Source organism: Homarus americanus, unplaced genomic scaffold, assembly GCF_018991925.1.
Source record: "Homarus americanus isolate GMGI-L3 unplaced genomic scaffold, GMGI_Hamer_2.0 scaffold32929, whole genome shotgun sequence".
NCBI classification, from domain to species: Eukaryota; Metazoa; Arthropoda; class Malacostraca; order Decapoda; family Nephropidae; genus Homarus; species Homarus americanus.
The window spans coordinates 4142155-4159220 of NW_024737097.1; the positions used below are offsets into that span (position 1 = coordinate 4142155).

At 36.7% G+C, this 17066-nt stretch overlaps 2 protein-coding genes across 6 annotated transcripts in view; both read left to right on the forward strand.

Moving 5' to 3' along the window:
* Nucleotides 1-8688, forward strand: part of LOC121873172 — a 50393-nt gene extending 41705 nt beyond the window's left edge. For all 4 annotated transcript variants that reach the window (XM_042376498.1, XM_042376499.1, XM_042376502.1 and 1 more), the window contains one exon: nucleotides 345-8688. In XM_042376498.1, the coding sequence (XP_042232432.1) occupies nucleotides 345-1810 (1466 nt within the window). In that variant the 3' untranslated portion in view covers nucleotides 1811-8688. The remainder of the gene's footprint in view (nucleotides 1-344) is intronic.
* A 2861-nt stretch (nucleotides 8689-11549) lies between these two features.
* Nucleotides 11550-17057, forward strand: LOC121873174 (charged multivesicular body protein 1b-like). 2 transcript variants are annotated; one of them, XR_006090201.1, is made up of 5 exons: nucleotides 11550-11707; nucleotides 13545-13789; nucleotides 14594-14814; nucleotides 15571-15748; nucleotides 16701-17057. XR_006090201.1 is itself a non-coding variant. In XM_042376504.1 (4 exons), the coding sequence occupies exons 1-4, from the start codon at nucleotides 11686-11688 to the stop codon at nucleotides 15689-15691; spliced, it is 609 nt and encodes a 202-aa protein (XP_042232438.1). In that variant the 5' UTR covers nucleotides 11550-11685; the 3' UTR covers nucleotides 15692-17057. The 2 variants fall into 2 exon arrangements, 1 of the variants encoding a protein (XP_042232438.1); XM_042376504.1 differs by having other exon boundaries at nucleotides 15571-17057.
* The last annotated feature ends 9 nt before the right edge of the window (nucleotides 17058-17066 follow it).

Sequence of the window (17066 nt, forward strand, 5' to 3'; positions counted from 1 at the left end):
TTAGGTTGGGGTGCATTAGTACTGGGTCATAATCCATATGTTAGGTTTGATGAGATTATATTAGTTTTGGACCTGGTTGAGGGATGTTGATTATATGCAACTAGAATGTTATTGTCAAAGAATAATTTGTTTTATTTTGTAGGCAGTCATTCAATCAGTGTAAGATCATGCCAAAGACTAATGGTTGATTGAGAATGTCCAACAGAGGTAATAGTAATATGAAAGGAACATGTTGTTCAGATCATTTAATTTGCCTTTCATGTACACCGGAGTCCTGTACTGTACAGATAATTACATTTTAAGAAAGTATGCACAGAGCCCACAGTAATTGTGATAATTTCCAGACACGGGCGACACAGTGACAACTTGTATGGACATCGGTGCCTGGCGCTTCATCAATGTGACCTGTGTGCCAATAGAGGTGCCATCGGCAGCCATAACAAGTGTACGTCGCGGGGAAGGTCGTGCCCTCACCTACGACCTGACCCAGACTCCTCCCACAGAGCCCCAGGGCACGCAGAGCCTGGTGGTGGCTCTGGCTGTGGTAGCAGGCCTCCTGACAGCAGCCATGCTGGTGGTGGGGACACTGTTAGCAAGGCGCCACTTAATCTCTGGGCCCGGTTCACTCCGCTCGCTGGTGAGGTCGACTCCCACTAAAGATGCTACACTGTATGGTGTCATGGTTGGCCCTCGGCATCATGATGCCTCTGCCACTGTCAGCAGCAGTAGTGTTGCAGGTGGCAATGATACACCGATGGGAGTAAATGTTTCTCCAGTTGAACCAGGGATAAGGTCATCTATGTATCAGCAAAATATTTTGGCAAATTTACCCTCAAGGCCAGATGACCATGTGACCTCCATCACTGAGTCAGAATTTGATGATGACCCAAATTATGCTCATATAAATGGCCAGGAGCCACCTTATGAGAGGGTACGGACCCGATCTGAGCATAGTTATGAAACGCTGCGCAAAAAATCTCTTATATCAGAATTCGACAGTGAGTCTGGGAGTGGGAGAGAATTAGGTGACAAAGATAGTGTTGGCTATGAGTCTGTTAAAGAAAGTAAGGGAAAAGAAGCAGGATATGAAGTAGTGAAGGAGAAAGACCACGATTATGAAACACTGAAGGAGAAGGATCCTGGGTACGAGACAGTTGAAGACGGTCCGGACCACGGCTATGAGACAGTACGGGAGACCAACACACACCACGGTTATGAAACTCTCAAGCCTAAACCTCCGCCTCCCAGGACAGGAATAGAGTCTCCCATTCCAACAGACAGTGAAGAAAATGTCCCAGATATCTTACAAAACCTGGCCAGTGAAACCTCAACACCTGTTGTGCCACCAGAGATCTTGGCCTTGTATGCTCGTGTGGATAAGAGCAAAAAACGGCGGCGTGCAGATGTTGCCAGCGACTCCGACAGCACCCGGGGAAGTGAGACTTGTTCCCCAGTACCACCAGCACCACCACTCTCACCAGTACCACCACACTCACCAGTACCACCACACTCACCAGTACCACCACACTCACCAGTACCACCACACTCACCAGTCAGCCCCAGTATAAGCACCAACAGCAGTACTACTAGCATCAGTGACCCTGCAACAGATGTCAGTTATATGAGTGAGGGACCTCCAGTACCCTATGTTGCCAAAGACCTAATTCGCAAGTTCAACCGGCTGACCAGTGAGGAGGACATGTCTCCCCGACCTCGCAGCAGGCAGGGCAGCGTAGCCAGTGATACGGGAAGCTTGCGACCTCTCCCTCCCCTCCCTAAAGAAAGTGACTATGCAACGCCTCCCTGCTAGCATCACCAAATTATGTAGTGTCCTCCACCATAGTAGAGTTGTTTGTGTTGAATCATCTCACATCACTGCAGTTGTGACACATTCACACTCATCCTTGTTGTCTCCTATCATAAAACTGTGCTTTATATGCCAAATGTATGGGCTAATAAACCAGGAGTTAATAAGCTTATAATCAGCAAGATTTTTCAAACTAAAATATTACCAATATGATATGGGTTGAAACTAATACTCTAGTTTAAAAGGTAATTGTAAAGATATGTTCATAAAACTAATTACTATTGTTGATACTTCATGTACATTACAGCTTTAAATATTGTAAATATCTTTCATGTGTTGATTTGCTAACATGAAACAATTCACAGTAATGAACACAGAATTTAGCGTTAAACTCAGCATGCAAAATAAAAAGCAATATTTGTGCTTTAATATGAAATTACATTACTGGTTATGAGGCTGGGATGAGACAAACATGTTGACCTTGATATTAAAGTGATCGCCTTAGTGTTATTAAACAGTTTTGTGACATAAACACTTATTGGTGAGCTTTACAAGAATGACCAAATAATTACTAGGTATTTTATTTATATATGTGTGTCAGGCATAGTGGATTGTTATTATTATTCAGCATACTTTTTGTTTGAGGACCAGGTTGAGTTAGAGTGTTGTACTGTATTTACATGCTCTTGGACTTGGTACTGTACTGTGGTTCTCCTCTTGATAAAATTAATTAGTGAACTCAAGAAATTTTTCCAAGTCAGATCTGTTCATCTCGGCTCTGATAAACAGCACATAGTGAAGACCTATTATAGCGAGTCATTTGTATTGTGTATATTTATATCATCCACTTGGTCTGTCGTACTCTCACCACACTGGATCACGCTTGAGGATTTATTTCACTCACAAGGTTATTGGCGCACCTCTATATTCAACGTACTCATGCCACACACCCATAAACACAGTAACTCACCTTTCTCTTCATCAATCCTTACTTTTCTTGGTAAAATGGGACAGAACTGGTGGTTACAGTTCAAATTGGGCTCAGTCTCAATAGTTAGATTATGGCCCAATTAGGACTGATACACACTGTACCTATTTGATTAATCACTTTATCTCGTATCTCAAGCATCACAAGACACTAAAATCAACATAAAAAATATATTGATTCCAGCCATACCTTAAATATTCTTCTACATGATTTTGTTGTTTTCAGTACTGTACCAATATCTACTTACCTCATTGAAAGCAGCTTAATCAATGTCTCCATACCGTACTTGCTCACACCGCCCTCCTAAACCATTTTGTGCTTTCATCATCACCGCTGTCAAACACAAAAGGTCAGGTTTATAGTGAGTTAATGTCTAATATTTCATGTGTATTATTTATTTAGTATGACACCAGCCATTTTTTTTAGGCCCTTCTTGTGATGTAGTTACCATATTTTTTCTTGTTTAATTTTATAAGATTGTTCAACTAATGTGGTTTACGATTCTTCTTATGTTTGTTGTATATACATTCGGATGCACACAAGTTCTGAGGGTTATAATTTATATGACTGTACACTTGAGTTCAGGTAAAGAGGAATACAGTATTTTTTTTTCTTTATAGATTGTAATATAGTGAGGAAGATAATGCTTATATATCATAGCGAAGGTTTGTATTTTATTTTATACTTTATCTTCAGTAATGTAATCACACTGTGTAGTATTTTCTGGTGGTATTGGATAACATGCAAAGTGGTATAAATCCATCAGAACTCTATGAAGACAGGGACACACTCTTCCTTTAATTCACTTTATGTTAGCCCCAGAATTTCACTAATATAACTGTTATTTATGAGACAAAAACAAGAGAGAGGGAGTAAGTAGAGAGAGAGAGAGAGAGAGAGAGAGAGAGAGAGAGAGAGAGACAATTGAGAATATAGCATCAAAAAACCTTATTGAAAATACACAACCCGCTAATATCATCATAAACAACGGACATGTCAGCGATACTATGAAAAGACCATGTACAGTAGTCATTAAGTTAATAAAAAAACCTGTCAGTCATTGTCTGTCTCTGTGTTGAAATATAAAGCTGTAGGTTATTGTACAATATCTCAAAAAAAAAGTCTCTCCAAACTCTTGTGAGACATTATGAGACAACAGATCATAGATATTAGGATATGTATTTACTTTGGTATCTAGTTTAAATACAAGTAATGCAATGTTTATTTATTTGTGTGGAATTAATATGATGTTCGGTTACCAAATGTAGTAGGATCAGTAAGCCACAGAGCCAGGCATATCAACCCTCCCGGGACAGCACGAGTTGCATGTAACATTTCAGAAGGCTTCTGACCAATCTTGGCAGATACCTTAGGTTAAGACTGTAAAATTTCATAGACACATCCGAGTATGTTTGTATGTGTGTATATATATGTGTGTGTGTATGTATGCTTGTATGTGTATGTGTGTGTGTATGTATGCATGTATGTGTGTGTATGTGAAGGGGAAAGGGAGCATAAATTCCCTCATTTGTACACTACAGGTTAAAAGGATGTTTGTTTTAAGCTCCTCGGCCTACCAAATGATTGCGATTGTGTGATTTTTAAATTTTTTTGGTGTGTGTGTACGGTAATATTGGATGAGTAGATACACTTAGGTGGCCTCCCTACACCCCCTTCTTTTCTATACTGTACTGTAGTTGATAAGAGTCTTAAGTTATGTGGTACAATGTTGTCTCTTATCAGGAAAATAATGAATATGAGGACGAAATATCACTAATTGTTTAAGGTTGATGAGGAGAAAAGATCACTAATTATTTACGGTTGATGAGGAGAAAAGATCACTAATTATTTGCAGTTGATGAGGAGAAAAGATCACTAATTATTTACGGTTGATGAGGAGAAAAGATCACTAATTATTTACGGTTGATGAGGAGAAAAGATCACTAATTATTTACGGTTGATGAGGAGAAAAGATCACTAATTATTTGCAGTTCATGAGGAGAAAAGATCACTAATTATTTACGGTTGATGAGGAGAAAAGATCACTAATTATTTACGGTTGATGAGGAGAAAAGATCACTAATTATTTACGGTTGATGAGGAGAAAAGATCACTAATTATTTACGGTTGATGAGGAGAAAAGATCACTAATTATTTACGGTTGATGAGGAGAAAAGATCACTAATTATTTACCTGTTGATGAGGAGAAAAGATCACTAATTATTTATGGTTGATGAGAACAGTAGCTTACTAATTCATTTTGGTTGAACATATTCTTTAGCTACTGTCATTATTATCACATGAAAACTTACACACACTCTGTAGAGATTAAAATGTCTCTAAAAATTAAGTTTTTCTTCAACAAAGGATTAATTGGAGCCGTCCTCTTTATTCTTGTATATATCATGTACTGTACCTGTAATAGGGTGATTGGTGAGCCTGTTTGTGTATTCATGATTTTAATTGTAATTTTGTATTCTACATTTAATGTCCTCTTCTGTATTTGTTGATTTGAGTCGTGCATAATCCTGTGTTTTATTTGGTTGTTATGTATAAAGATTACAGTAATGTATATGAATAGTGAATTAAGTTATTAATATATCGTACCATATTGAAGTGTTATTCGCATGCAATTAAGTTATAAATACTGTACATTCAATTAGTTTTTAAATACATTAATTTAATTAGTGTTGCATCTTGTCGACTAAACTGGCACTCTGTTGACTGTTACTCTGACAACAGGTCTCGTTGTGTCTAACCATTAGAGTTGCTTGTGCGTCACCTTAAGTTCTAATGTTCACATACTAACTGCTGTACTGTACCATATATAGAAAAACAGATGATGGTGATGATGCCGTTAAATTATGATACATTTACATTAACTATTGCTAAAACTGTTATTTGTATTCTATGTTGAAGATGGGCTCAGAATAGTCAGTCACCAATTAGATTTTTAGCATTTACAGTTCCAGTCACTTAACATTCACTTATTTGTGTTCTCCATAACAGGCGAGGAAGGTACAGTCACAGTTTACTTCTTATTGACCATTATCTCTCAATTTAGGACTTGATACTCAGAGAAGAACAATATCCCTACTTGTGTTCTTTAATTCATAGTTAGTCCTTATCATAACAGTAGTGTGTGTGATGGTATGACATGATTTGTAGATTGTTAACTTTACCAGAAGATTTATAGCTTCCAAAGGCATAATTGTTTGTGATGATTTATATTCAGTGATTATTTCATTTCAATATAGGAGTTTGTACTGGTTGTTATGTGAATATTATGTGGATCGTTGATGTACATAAATTAAAGAGTAGTACTGTACAAAGGTCACACATCATAGGAAAATTAATGTGGCTCTTTTGTTTTCCTAAGGTGAAAGATTCTTGACAAATTAACAAACATGGCAGAGACATTAACACGAGAGGAAAGATTTGGTTTAATATTCATTCATGTAAAGCCAGATACAGTATCTCGCACCGATCAGTTCAAGTAGAATTTAATCAGTGATATCCGTTATGTTGCCAATTAAATTCTTTTGTTGTGATTTCCTCGCATGAAAAAAATATATGAGTTTTCCTATGATGTACGACCTATGAGACTAACGTGGACAGGTGTTTCTGCTGTAAAAAAAAACTGTAGATTTTGGTAGGTATTAGGTAAAATGACATTAGATAAGACATAACCAGAAAGACAGTTGTTATGAAATGGCTGATATTGGAAGTAACTCATGCAATTGTGTCATTTCTGTGTCGACATTGACCTTGGTTTATGATAGAACTAGTCATGTCAGTGTGTGTGTGTTGGATACATCTTCATGCTGGTATAACACTGTTGGCTTCAGTGTCCCCTCTCACCTCACTACTCAGACAGAATATGTAAATCACCCATGTTAGGGAATTATGTCGCACTGTGTTAAATATTGTGTATAAATACCATGCAGTGTTACATAGCTTGTATTAGTAGGAAGATGTATTAAAGAATTATAAAACTCATTAGGGATGTATTGTATATTGTATGTACTGAAGGTGTTGGAAAAATAACAGAATTTGCAAAGCAGATTATTGATCTGTGCACCTGTGACAATTTGTACATAGGTAATACATATAACAGTTACCAGGGTTGGGTTTCACTAAGACTCTGTATATATTAATTTTGTCCTCAAATTGATGCTAATTGACCTTACAATAGTAACTTATAGTAGAGTGTTGGGTGTAATTTTGATGCACTTTTAGATGTTATTCTTGGGCTGGAGCTGAAGTCAACCTTATGGGTGTGTTTGTACATCTCCAGTTACGAGGTAAATTATAATGTACAGTTTGAACCTTTGTGAATCTAGAACCAATTTAATAACTTGTTTTAGGATGTTAGGATTCCCGGCAGATGTGGTGAGGTCTTTACATGACCTGGCCAGCAAGAGCTAAAGTTATAATGGCTAAAATTAATCATATTCCTCCATTCGTATCTTTTTGTAACCTTCAGTGTTTTTCTTGTTATTTTTATCCTTGCAACCAAAGTTAAGGTAGAGTCCTGTATTTCACGTTAATATAGGAAGCTACCACCATTCTGAGATGTAGTTGTCAGTGTTACGAGTTTCATTACTGTTATTTCTTACCACATGAAAGATAATTGTGTATACAGGTGTGTGAATGTAGGTATTGGTATTATCATAAACATTATTTTACAACTATGGTTTATGTACTCACTTAGTCAACAGTTTTATTTATGTGTAAACATTTTGTAAACAGAAAAATGTAGTGATAATGTGAGCCAACCTCATAATATGTGTGACACCATTTGGGACCAAAATATTTATACTGTACAGTATACTTAACATTTTTATACAAGATTATTTCAAAAAAGGTTCAGTATTGTTATTATATGTTTCTAACAATGCTTTATAATTTATATGTACGTACATTATATATTACAGTGTACTTGTCTGTTGATAATATGTAAAAGTGATTATAAGAAAATGTTTATCCACTCTTTTACTGCTGGGAAGTGGCAAGAACATGGGTCATCCCTGACAACAAAAACTAAACTGCCAGTTATTCAACCATTGTGGTCCTATTCTTGTTTTCCCAGCAGGAGAAGTGGTATTGTTTAGCGAGGTTGAGGATTGGCCACTCCCACCTCACACATCATTATATGTTTAAGAGTGGAATAGAGTGACAGGCCCCTCACTGCAACTCCCATCACACTGACCTGACAGCTACCCATATCCGATTTGACTGCAGGTCTTTTAGTCTTCAGAGGAGAGACAATTCCTTGGACAATAAATCCATCACCGAAATTTTAAATGATGAGGAAGATATTATTAATGTTGTTAATTTGTTTTGTTAACAAATTTGGATATATTATAAATTATAATATGGAGAAAATAGATTAATCTAAAGCATTTCTTATGTAGCCGTCATGCTTCTTTGTTCCCTGCGGTCCCTTGGTGGAAACTGAGCCCCCCCCCCCTCCCGTTCTTTTTCTTTTAAATAATAATAATCCGTTCGCCTCCTCTGCTTTTTTAAATGTTTTAATTGATCGTAATTTTGTTTATTATTATTATCCCCTAATTGTCATACAATCCTGACTGGTCAGTTGGCTCCAGTGCTTGGCTTTGATCCTAAATTCCATAAATCAGTTAATCAATCAACCATACAGTACCTGTTGTGAGCATAAGAGTTAAAACAAGTGTGATGGATAAATTCCCATTTTCCAGATATGATATTAAGGTTACTGACTTACAGGTATTGTTTAAGAATAATAATAATTAACAGCTTTGTTATTCTTATTCTTATGATATTATCTTCACGTGAATACTGTAATTACGTTATTCTGATGTATAAAGAAAAAGATGTCTACCCCTTTTAAATGAAATAAAGTATACTTATATTTTTTGTATGCTTAACAGTCCTTAATGACAAGGAACTCCAGAAAGTTACTTGAGCTGCTTCCTATTTGCACCAACTTCTTGGGGACTAAACCAGAAATGTGGGACTCCGATCCAACTTTCATAGCCGCTCGTGAAGTTGTCTACAAGCTGATGGTGGTAAATGATCACACTGAGAGATGTCTCCCTCACTCAAAACCTCAATGGTCGGCACACCCGGGATGAGGAGCAGCTGCTGTACCTCCTCCACGTCGTGTCTGAGCACCGGAAGTTCTTCTTGGAGCCAAAAAACTCCACTGTGGCGACTGGGTCACAATTAGCCATCCATAATATCTATGTAAACGCAGGAAGGAAGATAGCGAATGTTAAAATAATAATCACGGAAAATATAATTTATTTTTACATGTCAAATTACATATTATTACAACAGTATTAATTAAGTTTATATAAGTAGATTGTGTAGATAAATCATATATAAATATGTAGTTTATTGAAAGATAATTTATTTAGAGTGTTTGTGGTAATGGTAATCTCTACCAACCACTGACCACCACAAGTCATCTGTACTGTATGTATTATTTTTACTCTTATTTTGGTGTTATTATTAATCTCTAAATGATCTGTAATTCATGGAAAAGCTAATCAAATGGTGGGAATGATAAAACAAAAATTTGATTACCTGTGCCCAGAAATGTTTAATATTTTATTATAAGAGTTTTGTTAGGCCACACTTGGACTTCAGTATTCAGACCTGGTGTCCATTACCTAAGGAAAGACAGTGATAAAGTTGTGAAAGTAGAGAGAAGAGTAACAAATTGAGTCCTTATGTTAAGGAATCTCTCTTATTTTACTTTTTTTACTTTTATCTTCTTCGTCACTGATCGGCTCGTTAGCCGCTTGGGCGGTTGGTCATGTCTCTGTTATGCACTGTTGGCAAGTACTGGGCATGTACCGGCTCCTGAATATATCAGAACCTGCTCCAGTGTTGGTCAAGTCTGGCCTTGAATGAGCTCACTTCGGTGTCGTCACAACACTCTCCGGCAGATTGTTCCAAGACTTCACAACTCTCGCTCCGAAAAAATTTGCTCTCACAGTATTCTGGACTTGTGGCTTCTTCAACCTTGAGCTGTGACCCCTTGTGGGGCGGGTGTCCACCAGCTCCAGGTATGTACATTCGACTGAGTAGTGTCTCCTGAGATGTTTATATACAGGTACTGTACTTCGATTAGGTCGTCCCTCGACCGTCTGTAGTATAAGCTAGGTAGTTGCAGGCGCTCCAGTCTCTCTGGGTAACTGAGGTTCCATAGAGCAGGCACCAGTCTGGTGGCCCTCATTTGGACATTTTCAATCAATTGACAATATCTAGCATACTCTAGACGGGGAAGCACCTATCTCTTGAAGATCATGATGAGCGACGGACCGAGAACTTTAGTTCATTGTCTTAACACACTGGGGTGGCCCTCAGCAACTAGTAGAAATATAATTAATATTACAGTTCTGTATAGTTTATAGAAATTAAATATAAACAAATACTATTTCTGTAAGAGGCATCCTGAGTCAATTTATAGTTTCAACCAACCACAGATATTTTTTTTTAAAATGTCATCCGATGGTTTAGACAATTTAAGACACTTTTTTTTGTCACTTAAAAGCTCACTAGCCAATCTGTGTCTCTATCCACAGAGACTGTGAAACCTGCGATGTTTGGTAGGGTCGTAATGTATAACACCATGGCGGTTAGGTTACAGGGGCAGATCCAGGAATATCAAAAGGGGGGGAGTCTAAGAAGTTGTGGGTGGGGAAACATGGCAAGCAGTGAGCCCACCCAGTTAGAGGGGGGTGGAGGGGGGGGGGGTTGTATGCCCTGCCAGAATATTTTTTTAAATCTGACCAATATCAGGGGCATTTTGAGGACATTTTGAAGCCATGCACACTTGATATTAGGAGATATTTTGAAGTCAATAGTAAATACTTTTTACTATACAAAGATATGTGAGTACAAGACCAGACTTGACCAACACTGGAGCAGGTTCAGGTACATTCAGGAGCCGGTACATGCCCAGTACTTGCCAACAGTGCATGACAGAGACGTGACCGATCGCCCAAGCGGCTAACGAGCCGATCAGTGGTGAAGAGGATAAATGTAAAAGTAAAGTACAGGATATTGGAATTTTCTGGTGAAAAGGGGGGGTCCTCACTCCCAGGCCCCCCTACCCTGGATCCGCCCTTGGGTTTGGTAATTTTAGGTCATTTGCGAGGGAAACGTCATAGAAGAAAAGTGTCTTAAAATTTTCTAAACCATTGGATGACGTATTTAAAAAAAAAGCGTGGTTGGTCGAAACTACAAATTGATCGGGTTCTGACTATGATTCTCGTTTTAAGTTTACAATACATGGTTAATACTTAATAATCAATGTTATTAATGTGTATATTATTCGCTACGGTTATTTACATTAAGGTCAATGTGCGGCGCTCAACATTCCGTTGTCCATCTAATGTGACCAAAGGTTGAGTGAGTTATGACCCTTCCTATCTGGTGGGTCTTCGAAGCATTGGGAAAAATGAATAAAAAACGTAATAAATGAACCTACGAACTAATCTACTGACTAGTAAACTGACTTGTTATGGAGAGGATAAAGTAATTATTATAAGGGAAGTACCAGATTCCAACGAGTTGCGCAACTCTCAATTCGCCATCCTCATTTATATACACTATATAATCAATGATATACTGTATATTATACAGTATATCATTGATTATCATTATTTATATTCTTCTTATAAAGTTTCTAATTATTTCCACATTCTTTTCTTATTCTTGTCTTTTTATTTTAGTTATACACCTTAATCATTGGGACGTCTTGGAGATGTTGCACCACCGCCGTGACGTCATCGGTAAACAGTAGTGTCACGGGAGCAGTGTTGCTGGTGTGTGTCTCTGCCTTATTTACCTCCTTTAAGTCAACTCTCCCTCCTACTCCCCAGTGGTCGTCTCCAACATGTCGATAGCAAATATGGAAAGTAAGTAGAGAGTTATTTAAAGCTGGGAATTACTTAAGGAAAAAATAATGATGTACGTACTTCAGGGGTAAAACTTGGTTCGTAACTTAAAAGGTCCAAGAAAAAGATTACAATTTCGTCTAATATATTCAGTCAAATGTCATACAGGCTTATTTAGGTTCATTATTTAGACAGGCAGTACAGGGATATAGATAATTTATAAAACAATTGATTTAACAAAAGGTAGCCCAATACATTTGTTAAAAGTCAAATAACATCGAGATAAATAAATTGGTTGTCCTATTTCTTCAAGCAGGTATTTCGGTACAGTAATCAATAAGACCAACTGTGTGCTTTAACTGCCTACTGTGAGACATTTCACCTTAAAACATGTAATAGAAAAAAAAATGCATGAGCAATATGGTTTGTGTAATGTAAATTTTATAGTGTGGGTGATGCATCTGTCAATCAACATCTAACGCCATATATAAGAGTAGTCTTGGTAATTTGTTTAGGTAGTATTTTAGGTTTGGTTAGGTAAGTTATGTTTGGTTTGGTTAGGTAAGTTATGTTTGGTTGGTTTGGTTTAGTTAGGTAGGATAGTTTGGTTCATTTTGTGAACCATAGCTTGTTGAATGTAACAGTATCTGGTTGCCAAGAGTGATCGTCAATAATTTATCTTTTATAAAATGAATCAAACTGATCTACCTAAGGAAACCTAACCTAACCTTACTAATATTGAAATATACGATGGACATGGCAGGTGGATTTGGGAGTCCTCGCCAGACAAACGATGTATTGTTCGTGTATTTTTCATCAATTTCACAAGTTCCGAAAGAGTTTTGTGTTCTGTGGTTTAAAAGTTGTACAGTAGGTAGTTTAAAGTGCAATTGGTCTGAGTTGGTCACATTCTAACAATCTCTGAGCCATTATATAGAACTAGATACCAGTTTAGTCTCCTTATCCATCATTAGGATGACCAAACCTTTACAGTATCATGTCAGATTTATTACTTTTTTAGGTTAGTTATAAGAATTTTTAGCATTTTCTTTAGTATTTTGAAGATTTAATGGTACATAAGTTCAAAGAGGTAACTATGTATGAAAGGTCTTAATCCTGTTTAATTTATTTTTTTATTTTTCTTCTATGAGTGAACTAAATGTTGGGAAAAGATCTGATGGAAATATTGATTTAACACTTTGAATTGCATCTTACTAAATGATTTTGTTTTATGATGAGGTACCTACTTCACTATTTATCCCAGAGGAGATTTAAGTTTGATTCATGAAAGTAACAAACTGAAAAAAATATCTTCCACAATATATCCTGAACATAAATAATTAGGGTAAATCCATGGTTTGACTACTATTCTTATCTTTACTGTTGTATTAAGTTTTAAATAATGAGACTGAGCTAATAAAACACTTTGCTTTATTGTATTACTATTTAGATTATTGATCTTAGTATACAGTACATCAAATTTATAGTGTAAGAAAAAATGTAGCATTATTTAAGCAATTTTTTCAATTTTTTTTTGTCAGTCTGGTCAAGGTGACCACATTTTGTCCTGAAAAACGTGGTCACCTTGCCTACTGTAACTACTGTATTTAGGAACTTAACTGAGGTCCCTAGTGAAGATAATCATCTAATGGCTTTCATGAGTTAAGTCAAGTTAGGTCTTCCTATTTTTGATGGTGAATTCACTATTGTTTGATGTCCATTATATTTTTGTGTGCCTTGTTCACTGATTATAGCCAGTTTAGTGAGATTTATTCATTGATCCATATCTTAATATTTAATCTAGGTTAAAAAGCTTAGTCAGTCACACCTTCCTAATGCCGAATCCTTCACATTACAGAGCACCTCTTCAGCTTGAAGTTTGCTGCCAAAGATCTTGAACGGCAGTCCAAAAAATGTGAAAAGGAGGAGAAAGGAGAGAAGGTGAAGCTGAAGAAAGCAATAGCGAAGGGAAACATGGATGGCGCTCGTATCCACGCTGAAAATTCCATTCGTAACAAAAGTCAAGCACTCAACTATCTTCGAATGGCTGCTAGAGTTGATGCAGTAGCTTCTCGCGTCCAGACGGCTGTGACACAACGCAAGGTTCGTTAATTAATGGTATTCTTAGTTACTGATGTGCAACTTTTACCTTTCAAATTAACAAGAAGTAAGATGAGCTTTATACATCCAATGAGAGATGATTTGTTTTACTTTCTATCCATATTAAATGTTTTCCCTTCAGTGAGTTGAAAAAAAGCTTTGATTTTGGTGAAATACTGTGCAGACTTTATATCATTCAGTGTACACATGAAACATTTAATTATGAATGCTGTATTTTAGTGTAATGATGCTTTACTTTTTTCATAGTTTACCCTCATTGAAAATATGTGATTAACTCCTAGGTTAACTACAGTGTGATGAACAGTGAACTACACAAAGAACTTTTTGAGTAGTAGATAATAAACACAACTTGCCAGCATATATACACCGAGTCCGTCAGGTTGGAGTACAGTAAAAGATCTACCTCATTTAGTTGACAGTGGAATAAGCTTGATATAGGAGAAACTGATTCAGGCAGTCTCAATATTAACTTAGGCCAGGGTATGAGTGTTTCTTAAAGTTACAATTTTGTTTTTAAATTTTGCTCTCACACAGTGGTAGTGTGTGTATGGTATCACTCACTACTGTCTCTTGAGTTAATTCCCCAGCCTGGGTCAGGTGTGAGAAAGGTGTTAGCCAGTGTGATACTACCAAACATGTCAGATTTTCTTTTGGTACTCCAGTTTCCTCCTGTACCACCACTGGACAATGAAGGTTATAACAAAGAACAGACTGAATGTGTCAATGACTAGTAAGCTGATAAGTGGTGAAATGATAAAGTAATAATATATCCCTCTTTTACTCAAGGTTACTCAGAGCATGGCCGGCGTAGTTAAAAACCTGGATGCAGCAATGAAGAGCATGAACCTGGAGAAGATTTCAGCCCTTATGGACAAGTTTGAACACCAGTTTGAAGACTTGGATGTACAGAGCTCGTATATGGACACTGCCATGAGTCAGACCACTACCACAGCTGTTCCTCAAGATGCTGTTAATGGCCTCATGTCTCAGGTGGCTGATGAAGCTGGGTGAGTTATAAGGAGTTTTTAAATGTCTTTTTTTTGTACAGGGTGATTCATCAAAACCTATGATAAAAATACATGAAGCATTAATATATCATAGTATTGGTGATACTCTGGGGCTACCATGGAGTAAATCACTCCATATTCTATGTATTCATTTCTCTCGGGTAGTTTCCCCTTCACACAAGTCATATACTGTATGTCTGTACCGTACGTTGAATACTGTTCTTATTGGGGGAGGTAGAAGGTGCTCCCTGATCAATATAAGAAGCCCTTCATGATGAAATTCAGTCTGAAGCCTTGTCTTATTAAAGGAGAAAATCTTTCTTCCTTTTGTCCAACGTTCAGTTTCATTCTTAACCTGTACTACTTTAACCCTTTCAGTCCTCATACACGTGGGTCCATAGTCTTACGGACTGATGTTTCCCGGCCTGTTTCAGATATCCTGGTTTGGTTATGAGCCATTAATGATGTCATATGTTACCAGCATTTTTTTTTTAATGTTGACTAATTCATAAGGTCCATTTGATGAAGACTCTAAAATAGACAGAGCTTAGGATTGAAGAGGTTAAGAGTGTTCTTGATATTTTTTGGTGCACCATATAGGTGGAAGGCATGGATTGTACCACTTTATGGTGAGCCATGGGTTGCTGAAATGTAGATTGAAAAGCAGCACATTGGGCATGAGCTTCAATAATTACTTAAAAAAGTTGACTTAAAAGCCCATATAAAGCAGAACCATGAAATTTATTTTTTCCACAGCTTGGAATTGAACATGGAACTACCAACTGGAGGAACATCCACGGTGGGAGTAAGTGCAACACAAGCCAGCCAAGACCAGGATGAGCTGACTCAGAGACTGGCTAAACTTCGTAATGCTTGATTCTTGCAAGAATGCTGGTTGCACCTCAGATTTTTGCTGGAGGGAACCTGGACGCAGGTGATTGTTTGTTCTCAGTATGGTTGCCTTTCTCACATTAGACTGTTGGGTCTTATAAATATATTTAATGAGAAAATTAAGGGTTTACACTTAAGGTGTGTAATATTTAGTAATTTGCTTTATTATTCAATTTGATGAGAAATTATTTGATCTTTACATTTATTTCACTGTTTACTAATTGTACAAAACAGTTAATGGTAGTTACAGAAGTTATAAAAGGTATTCAAAATGTAATTACAGTATGGTGATTAAGAGAAGCGGGTGTGGGGAAGGTGATAATGTCGGTAGGCCGATTGATTCTTGATAATACAGGTACAGTACAGTAATTTTGATTAGATTGATTGAAATTATTTTCTGAAAGAAATGAGTCATATAGTGTTTATGAGGTTATGAACTGGTTCTCAAGTGAAACCTTAATACCCTTGCTATGTTTTGGTCTTTTAAGGTTAACAGCAGCTAACTAAATGTTTTAATGGTAGCAGGTGGGCGTGTGGCAGAATTGGTAATTTAGCCATGTTGAAGTGTTTACTGTTGTAACCTGTGTAAGCACCCATTTTAGTGTTAGGTTAAATGCTGGCCAGGTGCCAACAAATTTTCATCAGTTATAAGGTAACTGCTATAAGCTTATCAAATATAAACTACATCCAGTCATCATGAGATGTCAGGAGTTACAATATATTACAGTGAAGCAAAAATTATTTGCAGTTAACAGTAGGTTATTTCTACCTTTATTGTCAAGCAATGGGAATTACGGCATTAACTATTTTTTTTAATGTTAGCTTATAAGGTTTTATATATACAGTATGTAGGCTACAAATGTGCATTTTAAATAGAATGATGACCTTCATTGCTGCTATTTTTTGAAAATATGGCATTTGCAAAGTGTCAACAGGAACAAGAATGAGGCACAATAATATATATATATTATTTCAAATTCTCTCCTATATTGCAGGGTGGCAAGGTTAAAGTGATTGAAAATATGTGGGACTTATTGTTACTGTACACAACCAGTTCCAGCTGGTGTTGACATCAATCTTGGTTTATAAGGTATTTTTATTTAGTGATTGTTCAGGTCTTACCTTCTCTTTAAATTCTTAAGTTTTATACATTTCCCAATTCACAGTGGCTGGTGTTCAAGGATGAGACAAAGATGGGTAGATGCTTTAATATTTGTTTAAAATTTAAATGATTATGTGAATAAGAGAGCAGGTTCTATTTTTAGTTATGTTAAACTCATTATACAGTATATGCAGATATAAGACTTTATATGACACTTGTATACACAATTAAATAAATTAATTTAGTTTAACAGAGTTTC